At 43.3% G+C, this 9,796-nt stretch overlaps 1 protein-coding gene across 1 annotated transcript in view; it reads right to left on the bottom strand.

The window, feature by feature from the left end:
* slc1a7b (solute carrier family 1 member 7b) overlaps positions 1–9,796 on the bottom strand; it is a 69,630-nt gene that overhangs the window by 9,496 nt on the left and 50,338 nt on the right. Inside the window, exons 3-7 of the mRNA XM_062555851.1 lie at positions 9,057–9,272; positions 4,515–4,557; positions 3,803–4,037; positions 3,420–3,519; positions 2,230–2,463 (exon numbers count right to left, since the gene is read on the bottom strand). Coding sequence (XP_062411835.1) covers positions 2,230–2,463; positions 3,420–3,519; positions 3,803–4,037; positions 4,515–4,557; positions 9,057–9,272 — 828 coding nt within the window. The remainder of the gene's footprint in view (positions 1–2,229; positions 2,464–3,419; positions 3,520–3,802; positions 4,038–4,514; positions 4,558–9,056; positions 9,273–9,796) is intronic.

Below are 9,796 nucleotides of genomic sequence, written 5' to 3'. Positions count from 1 at the left end.
GTAATTCCTGTATATCACACCTTGTAATTCCTATATCAAACTCTGGACTGTGGTGGCTGGCAGCATAATTTTAGCTTGCATCCTTGCAACAAAAGAGTGCCAAATGTAGGCTATAAAAAAAAATGCTATGGATTTGCGTTACGGTAGCATATCTCAACAAAGCAGCATAACTCGACGTAACACCGAGAACTACCTTCCCATTACATCATACAGTATCCTGACACTTGTGAGAGCCACTTCAGACTTACAGTAAATGTAAATATATTCATATAGATAGATAGATAGATATACTTTATTCATCCCCAAGGGAAAAATACAGTGTTTCAGCAGCAATACAAACACAACATTCAACAAAAACATACAAACATACAGAAAATTATTTAAAATGTTATTCCTTTCTCTCTGCCCAGGTGGGAGTCATTATAAAGTGGTATTACTATGGAGGACCACAGGTGTCTTGGTGAAATTGTCAAAAATGAATGAATGAATGTATTGTATGCATTGTATATTTGAAAATTCTCTTTTTAATAGTGTTTTTAACCATTAATCATTAACCATTTAAGAATTTCACCAAGACACCTGTGGTCCTCCATATATACATACACACTATATAATATATTATATAGTGTGTGTATGCGGTGTGCTGGATGAACATGGGCTGAGAGTGTGTGTGAGTGTGTACACGCACATGCTCTAGGTGTGTGTTTCATTAGCAACCTAAGATGAACTTGGCACACACCACCCTATGTAGTGTCACGACCCCAGGCTGCCTGTTTTTCTCTATCTCTGGGGTAGAGCAGATGTGTGCTGACCTCTCTCACCTCTCCTCCACACACACACACACACACACACACACACACACACACACACACACACACACACACGCCCTCATATGGCCTCTGCCGGGTCACATTCATTAAAATGTCACTGACAAGTGGAATAAAAAACAGGGCAATATATCCTCTTGGCACGAAGCGAAGAGGAACAGGTACTGGCGTGGCGAACAGACATCGGAAAAACAGAGCTAGAGAGAGAGAGAGACAGCTAGTGCTCAGCATGGCCCCATGGGGAATGTGTTAGAGGTGTGTAATGAGCTTCTAGCGGAGAGCGATGTGACTGGCCGGCAGAGTGGCAGCAGAGCCTGGAGAGGTTGTTATGACTCACAATGACTTTCTTACATTGCATAGCTAGATGGAATAGTCATGCCCACCTGCAGTCATGGAATGGGATTTTACAGTAAATGATCAGACCCCCCCCCCCCCCCCCCCCCTCTCTCTCTCTCTCTCTCTCTCTCTCTCTCTCTCTCTCTCTCTCTCTCTCTCTCTCTGCGTGTGTAAGTGCATGTGTTAAATAGAGAGCTACTGTATATAAAATGACAAAAGTGTGGAGATGCTGTATAATGGGAACTACAGGTAGAGCCATCCCAATGTAAATCACTTCGAATTCATGTAAATGAGTAGATATAAATGTGATGTGAATGAGAAAAACGCATACATGAATGATCTCTCCCTCTCACTGACATACTTTACTTTACTTTACATTATTTGGCAGATGCAATTCATTCATCCAATTGACCCATTTATCCAAAGCAATGAACAAACAGGTTTTGATGTCGAGAAATGAAGATGGACATTACGTAACATCACCATAGCACACACCATAATCATCATTAAGAACCATTTAAAAAGTGAGATCAATCATGAAAGACATATGCTGATTTGCCAAAAATGCTGTGCAGACAATTGATAAAGAATTCTCAAACAGTAAAAACACGTAAGGGATAATCAACGACGCGCCGTGCGTTTATAGGAAAATAATGCACGTTCGAAGTGGTAATAAGGACCCGACGCCGCAGGCGGAGGGAACTTTACACTTCGATAAGTGCATTATTTTCCGATAAACGCACGGCGCGGAGTTGATTATCCCGCTTATACCACTGCTACTATCACTTTCGTTTATATTGCCGCTGTCTTAGATACAACGTTGTTGTTTTTACCGTTACATTGACATTGGCGAATTAATATTCAAGTGTAATAAGCCCAAAAGTAGGGAACTACTTCATAGCCGTGCGGTATATAGAAAAATAATGCACGTTCCAAACAGCGCATCACAATAGGAAATTTGACCAAGCAGTGGTATAAATAATAATAACCATTGAGCATCATTAAGACAAGTACGAAAACATCCTCCCCTTGCCTGCTAGTAGGTATGACAGGATAGAGTTCCTACCTGGAGGAGGTTGCTAGGGAGATGAGCAGCGCTTGCAGGATGCCCCTGATGTAAACGATGGGGCTCTTTTTGGTGATGAAGAAGTAGATGCTGGGGAGGATGAAGAGGCCATGGAGGATCAGCCCCATCACCACGGTAATGGCGTAGAAGCCCAGCTTCTTTCCCATGGCAGAAGGGTCGCTCATCTCCAGGATTTTTCCCGCCACCAGGAACACGATTCCAAATGGGAAATACCTGGTTGGTTTCGGAATGAAAGAACATGGAGAGGAAGCATGAGGAACACATGGACATAAACACACAGACTCGTTGTGTTTTTTTTTTTGTATCATTTATCATATTTTTGAGTGCAATTCACAGTTTATGATGGCCTGGCTATCACCAGACCAAGCACAATCTTTTAAGATTGAACATTAGTCTGGGGAGTCTACTTTGTATTTTCTACAGCACAAGAGGCGTGTTCAACGGCCATAGTTCAAACGACAGGCATTTGGATAGTCCTTCAACCAATCAGACCAACGATCCAACACTTAACCCCAGAGTACCAGGTTGGCGCCTTGCATGGCAGCCTCCGCCATCGGTGTGTGAGCTTGTGTGTGTGTGTGTGTGTGTGTGTGTGTGTGTGTGTGTGTGTGTGTGTGTGTGTGTGTGTGTGTGTGTGTGTATGCATGACAATGTAAAGCGCTTTAGGTGCAGGAGTCAGGCAAAAAAAAAACAGTATATAAATGCAGTTCATTTCCATTTAGACTATGAAGCAGCCCTAAAGGTCGAGACAAAGGTTCATAAGCACTATTAGTCCCCATGCAGGAGCTCTCTGCCCACAGCTCTCTAATCTCTTGTAGGGCCCACAGGACACACAACACTCTACAGAGTGCAGGTATAATGGGCCAGAGCAAGCTTGCTGCATTGGATGCATTACTGTATGTATAGATATTTATAGACACAATGTCTCTTCTGCCAGGGAGTCCTATGTTGTCATATTTTCATAATTACTTGTGCATCCTTATTGTGACAGCTTCTGAGAAAGTAACGTGTATTGCTTCAGTATATGCTGTATATCAGATTTGTGGATTCCAAGAAATCTCAGCTAAAATGTGTTTCATAAATAACATCTGAACTGCACCAGATGCCGCATACAATAACTGCAGATGTGTTGATTCCAAGAAATCTCATAATTAACTTCAAAGCCGTACCAGATGACGATGGCAACAATCCTCAGCACAGCTTCGTTCAGACTCTGGCAGAAGTTGACCAAGGCGCTACCATTGGGTCCCATTCTACCCAGCATGATACCTGGACACACACACACACACAGCAGAGTCAGACAGCCTACAGGCAGAACATGACTAAAGCACACACAATAGTGAGCTTAAATAATGAATACTTTTGTAGTATACTGAAGAATATGTAGAATTATACAGACTTGTATGGTTACATAATCTATTGTAATTAAGTTTTAATGCAATTAAATGCAGTAAATATATAATTTGAGACTTCAGGTCTCTCCTTAACATGTAAGACCTTTACGGAACTTGTTGTGTGCTACAGTATATTGTAGCTTGTGAGTTTTTTTTACCCATTGTTGCTGAGAAAATCACAATTCCGAGGACGTTCATGCCATCGCTGGTTCCTGGTAACGTGCGGAAGAACACGTCCGGTGGTGGTGTCAGGTCCAGCTGGAAGTTCTGGATGTCTGTTCCGTTGTCATCCTGGATGCCGTAGATCAGAGGCCTCTTGGTGGTGCTCTCCAAGAGGACCTGACTGACTGTGGGCTTTACGGCCTTCATTATGGGCACACTGTTGGTCCGATACTGGGTGACGAGAGAGAAAGAGAGAGAGAGAGAGAGAGAGAGAGAGAGAGAGAGAGAGAGAGAAAAGAGAGAGAGAGGGAGAGAGAGAGAGAGAGAGAGAGGGATCACTCTGCTGAAGATGTCTAATATGAAGCTATGCTTTATCTCTTGAACCATCTGACTAGGATTAATTTATATATTTTTCTGTCATTTCCATATTCAGATCATGCAGTTTCTCGGTGTCTCAAAGTGTCTCATGTTTCTTGAGACAAAATACAAGCTTACATAATGAAGATATACTCTATTCTTCTTCTTTAAAAACATCACCAGTCAGACAAAACACTTCCTCCTAAAAGCACATTATATCTGGCCACATTCAGCATGTGACAAGGTAATGGATGTTTGCTCTGGACTGGGAATGTTGGACACTCAATGCACAGGGAGGAGGAAAAGACATCTATTCATTCTGGCAGAACAAATGACCAAATTAGGACTCACCTGTTGAAAGGTAGCTTGTACAAGGTTGGCAGGGAACATGTTTCTGTGAAGAGAGCAGAGTTGTTTCCAAATGAATTACTCAGAAAAGGATCAGAAACCATAGTGCTCACGAGAGTGCCAAGGTCTTTAAGCATTCTGTCAACCAATGCTAAATGTATTCATTAGAGAAAAGCCTTCACTCTGGACTCCATGATTCACAATGCATAGATTCTTAAATAACACTGCCAGAGCCGTGACTCGATGTCAAGGGGCATTCTGAAGATCTGGCATACTTTCAGCAAGGCTGTTCTGAACATTTCTGACCAGGAACAGAGGCTCTGTTACTTCAATACTATTGGTGCCAAATCATCTCGGGAATCGTGATGTGGGCTCTCACACAAAGTTACAGCAATCATAGCCCACATTCAACAACCTTTCTCACTGGGGACGATGACATGTTATTGAGCTTACAAAACATGCGTGGCCATGACATATTTGAATACGTCTTCAGCATAAGAGATGATTTGATATGCTCTGGCATGCCTGCGTCATCCTTCTTACTGTATATGCATCCTCCTCCAAATCATCATCTTTTATTTACACGCAATCAATTCCAATTTACAATCACACCTCTGTCGTTGGCATGAAAAAAAAACAATAGTATTGAAGTAACAGAGCCTCTTTTCCTGGTCAAAAATGTTCAGAACAGCCTTGCTGAAAGTATGCCAGATCTTCAGAATGCCCCTTGACATCGAGTCTTTCATGGCTCTGGCAGCGTACAATCACACCTCTGTCGTTGGCATGAAAAAAAACCCCAAAACAAAACAAAAAAAACAAGGTCGTGTGGGAGTTCTTTCAGACTGGAGCTCAGAAACAAAGCTCATTGCACAACAAACGGAAGTATGGAGAACACAGCATAGCAGTGAGAGGGGAACAGATTTAAGCTATAGGGGTACATCTTCTAACACTGCTGGAAAATAAACTATCGCAATGTTTTGGAGACGGCTCTTAAAATGGCAGCACAATAAAGATACTGTTGCGTTCAATTTTGCTTCCTCTTTGGATGAACGTGACTGTGAGAGCACTCATGTATGAATCCAACTGAATAAAAGCTAACAAGATAAACTTTATGAAGTCCACAATCTAGTTTGGCAGTACCAACCATTGTCTGAGGATTTGGTTTGATTTAATCTGATCGAAGAGACATTACCATTTTACTATCACACACACACCCACACATGCACACACACACGCACGCACACACGCATGCACACACGCACACACACACGCGCGCGCACACACGCACGCACGCACACGCACACGCACACGCACACGCACACACACACGCACACGCACACGCACACACGCACACACACACACGAACTTTGATATTTGGCCTATATTGCGCTAGACCTGGGCAGGGACGACAATGAAAATGCACTGTGTTGTGAACACATCAGAGTGTTTCCTGTGATGTAGTTTTATCAGGACACTCGTGGGCCTCTCTCCCTGCGGGGCCCGTCTCCCTTTCATCTGGAACCTCTGCAGGCGATAGCTTTGAGAAGAGGCAGCAGCAGCAGCAGCCGCAGCGTTTGTGTGCACAGCACTCATTATGCATGAATCATCTGTTATGAGCACCAAAGCCTGCCACCCGGGCCCTCACCCTGTCCATTCCAAAAAGCTATATTAGCAACAGGAAAGGCTTTTGTGTGGCCGCACCAACTGTCGGTTTATGCCAAAAAAAGCAGGGCAAACAACCTCTCTTGCCCTGCTTTTTTCTGATGTGAGGCTCATGAAACAAAGAGCTTCACTATCAACAAAGAGGCACGTTATGGTTTTCTGGCACCGCCGTAGTGCCAAAGAACATAGATGAAACAAAGGGACTCACAGAGCCATGGCAAAAAAAAAACAAACAAACCTTGTAGGACATAATGGTTTTGAAAAAAAACCCAAACACAACATCTAGATGGCTCCAAAGGAAACAGGCGCAGTCAGAACACAATGCCAGAGATCGATCAAATGGCTTCATTTTTGGACTTTGGACAATATCGGGAGGACAACTGTGGAGAAAGATTACAGTCGCTGGCACGATGTTTACGATCACACTTTCATCTTACAGTACAATATGTCCTCCGGCAGTCTCAAAATAGCCTGGCAAGCAAAATGTCAAGATTGGGATGCGATAACCCAACAGATGGCACGGTAGAGAAATGTAATGGCACATAAGTGCATCACCATACTCTTTGTGCTCCTCAAAATGCTACTTATTTTTCTTTGTCTGACCTTTCACAAGTTACTCCACTCCAGTAACTAAATATGTACTTTAGAAGTTAAGTTGCTATTCCACATTGAGGACAACCAAAAGGACATTTTCTTGTCATGAAAGTATCAGAGGGGGGCTATAATTCTTCAGGTATACTGTATCTTGGCTGCAAAATAGCCCCTTTCTGATTCTCAGTCCAATTTCAGTCCAATTCAAGCTCAACTTAAAGGTGCTCTAAGCGATGTAATATCACTTCTGTTGATGTTCAAACAAAACAGAGAGCTAGCTTGCTACTCCCTCCCCTCCCTCAAATGAAAATGAGGTGATGTTTGCAGTATTTCACAAAAATGTTTTGTTAAAGATGTTAATAAATGTTAAATGTAAAAAAAAATGTTTTAGCTTAGAAAATGTGACAATGTTGTATTTACAAAGTTGATGGCTTTGTCTTTATGTACAAAGTATATGATGTAAAGCTATGTAAAGTCATGATATGTCCATATGCTCTGTGAGTTTGTGTGTAAACATAATAATGAAAAAAAAAAAAAGTGTGCCATCACTTACAGCACCTTTAAGGTAGAATAGATGAGAACAAGATCTTCTCAATACATTCTTAGCTCACCTTACAGTATATTTTCTAAGGATCCCTTAAGATGTCATTCTAAATGTTGCTTTCTTATAGAACGTTTTTTTCCCCATTAAAACATTGAAATGGCATTCATATAAGTGTACTAATATGTTACTGCAAACACACACTGTTTATATATGAAGGGAGGAAGCTTCTACTTGGCATGCACCAGTGGGATGACTGTGATGAGTTCAGAAATTGAAGGTAATGATGCTGAGTTTCCTTGGAAATTACTGAGTCTCTAAAAAGGCTTGATTGAAAAAGTCAAACACTTCCAGTAAAAGTAAACTTGAAAAGTGTGTGTGCGTGCGTGGGTGCGTGCGTGTGTGAGAGAGAGAGAGAAGAGAGAGAGAGAGAGAGAGAGAGAGAGAGAGAGAGAGAGAGAGAAAGAGACACTGCTGGTAATTAGGCTGTTCCATGCATACATAGCACATTTTTGTAAAATATTAAATCCACAAATCAGTTCACACGCATGGGCCTGAAATGTCATGTCTTTGGCAGTATGCAAACAAATGAAGGCAAGTGAAGTGTGCGCTTACTTGGAGAGGATCAATCTACCCTGTAAACACGTCCCGGGGGATCGGTGCCTCATAAAACCTTGTATATATTCATTTAACTGGCTGTTTTCAAACCTCCTCACAAGTTCTCAGAGCACATATTATGCACCAGAAAAAAACATCTCCATGCGTCACGACTGTGTTAATTGGAACAAATCAACAAACTGTCAATCTTTATTACACACCTGTAACCTCAGAAAGAGGACACGCCAAGAGAAGCAAGGCATTCCTCAGATTTGCCACGAGACAGAACAAATCCATCCTAATCCATCTCACCTGCCTTTGTCAGCAGTATTCTATGGCCACTTGGCTGTCGTAGAAACTAGTGGTGAAACCTGACAAGTGTTGAAGGCTTACAATCCTCTTGACTGGTTTTCAAAATGCCCTGTCATTCTCAGCGTGAGTGGGCAAGCATGGCCGGGAGAAGTGGGCCGCTCTCTGATCTGAGATCCAGCCCGCTCTGCGGTAAACATTTTGGACAAGACTGACATGCTCGGAATGAACAGGCAATCAAGTGCACCCGTCGGAAAGTGGAGTGGACAACAGAGGCAGGAGAAAAACAGATCAATGTGGCTGGAGGCACATAAGCAACAGCAGGGTGCATGGCTAATACTGGCCCAGATCTGGCCCTGGTGTGTCCCTGATGTGGCCCAGATGTGGCGGAGCCCTCCATCAGATCAAGCCCAGCTCTGCTCAGGAGACAGACTCCGTCTGGTAGACAGAAGTCTGGAGGAGTGAAATGAGCTGCATGAAGGGAAACACTTCAGAAACCAGTTTCAACCCCATCGCCAAACAACGTGGCGTGTCAAGATTCCGATTGACTTAGGGGTTTCTGCACCACAGCCAACAATCCTGGCTTTAGGTATCCACATCCAACCCTTTGACAGCTGTAAACATTTTTGATTTATGCACTCTTCTAGGATTTCGTGTCCAATTTCATTATTATTTGTTTCACAACACACACATATGCACGCATACACACTTGACATGTTTTACAATCTTAATGGCGACTTTGGGACCTCATGTATTACAGCATTACCACAAGACCACACACACACACACACACACACAATAACACATGCACTCACACATGCATACACACTCTCTGCAAGTTTTACCGAATCAGGTCCAGCAGGGCATCAGCCGAGCTCATGATGGGTTTTCCGCTGTCCTCCGAGTCCTCCTTCTGCGCCATGCCACCCGGGTGGATGATCAAAACCATGACGATGCCCACGACCACAGCCAGGAAGGTGGTCCACAGGTAGTAGGACACGGTGATCAGCCCCAGCCGGCTGGAGCACTTGGGCTCCAGGGCAGCCAGTCCTGACATCAAACTGGGGATGAGAGAGAGAGAGAGAGAGAGAGAGAGAGAGAGAGAGAGAGAGAGAGAGAGAGAGAGAGAGAAAGAGAGAGAGAGAGAGGGAGAGGGTGAGGGAGAGGGAGAGAGAGAGAGAGAGAGAGAGAGAGGGAGAGAGAGAGAGAGGGAGAGAGAGAGAGAGAGAGGAGGGCTAGGTTAACCATATGGCAATGTTGTGATTGACCAGATGCTCAAAATTGTCGCAGTTTTTTTGTTAGAACTCGTTTGTTTACTGTATGAACATTTTTCAGTATGAAAAAACACCAGTATGGCTTGCCAAGCGCTCAGCTGGGCACCATGGTCAGATAAGTTGCAATATCTTCTGTGATCACAAATATTAGACAAGCCCTACCCAGCATCACAGAGAAAAGTTTACTTGCCATGAAATGGGACATCATCATATTTTCCCCTCACAATTGAAAATCTCTACAATTGTATACCGTCAGCACCAGAGCCGGCCAGAGGCATAAGCGACCTACAGTAAGTGGCTACTTGGGGCCC

Source organism: Sardina pilchardus, chromosome 15 (genome assembly GCF_963854185.1).
Source record: "Sardina pilchardus chromosome 15, fSarPil1.1, whole genome shotgun sequence".
Taxonomy (NCBI): Eukaryota; Metazoa; Chordata; class Actinopteri; order Clupeiformes; family Clupeidae; genus Sardina; species Sardina pilchardus.
Note: the sequence above shows the minus strand (reverse complement) of the source record. Positions and strands in the feature narration are given on the sequence as shown.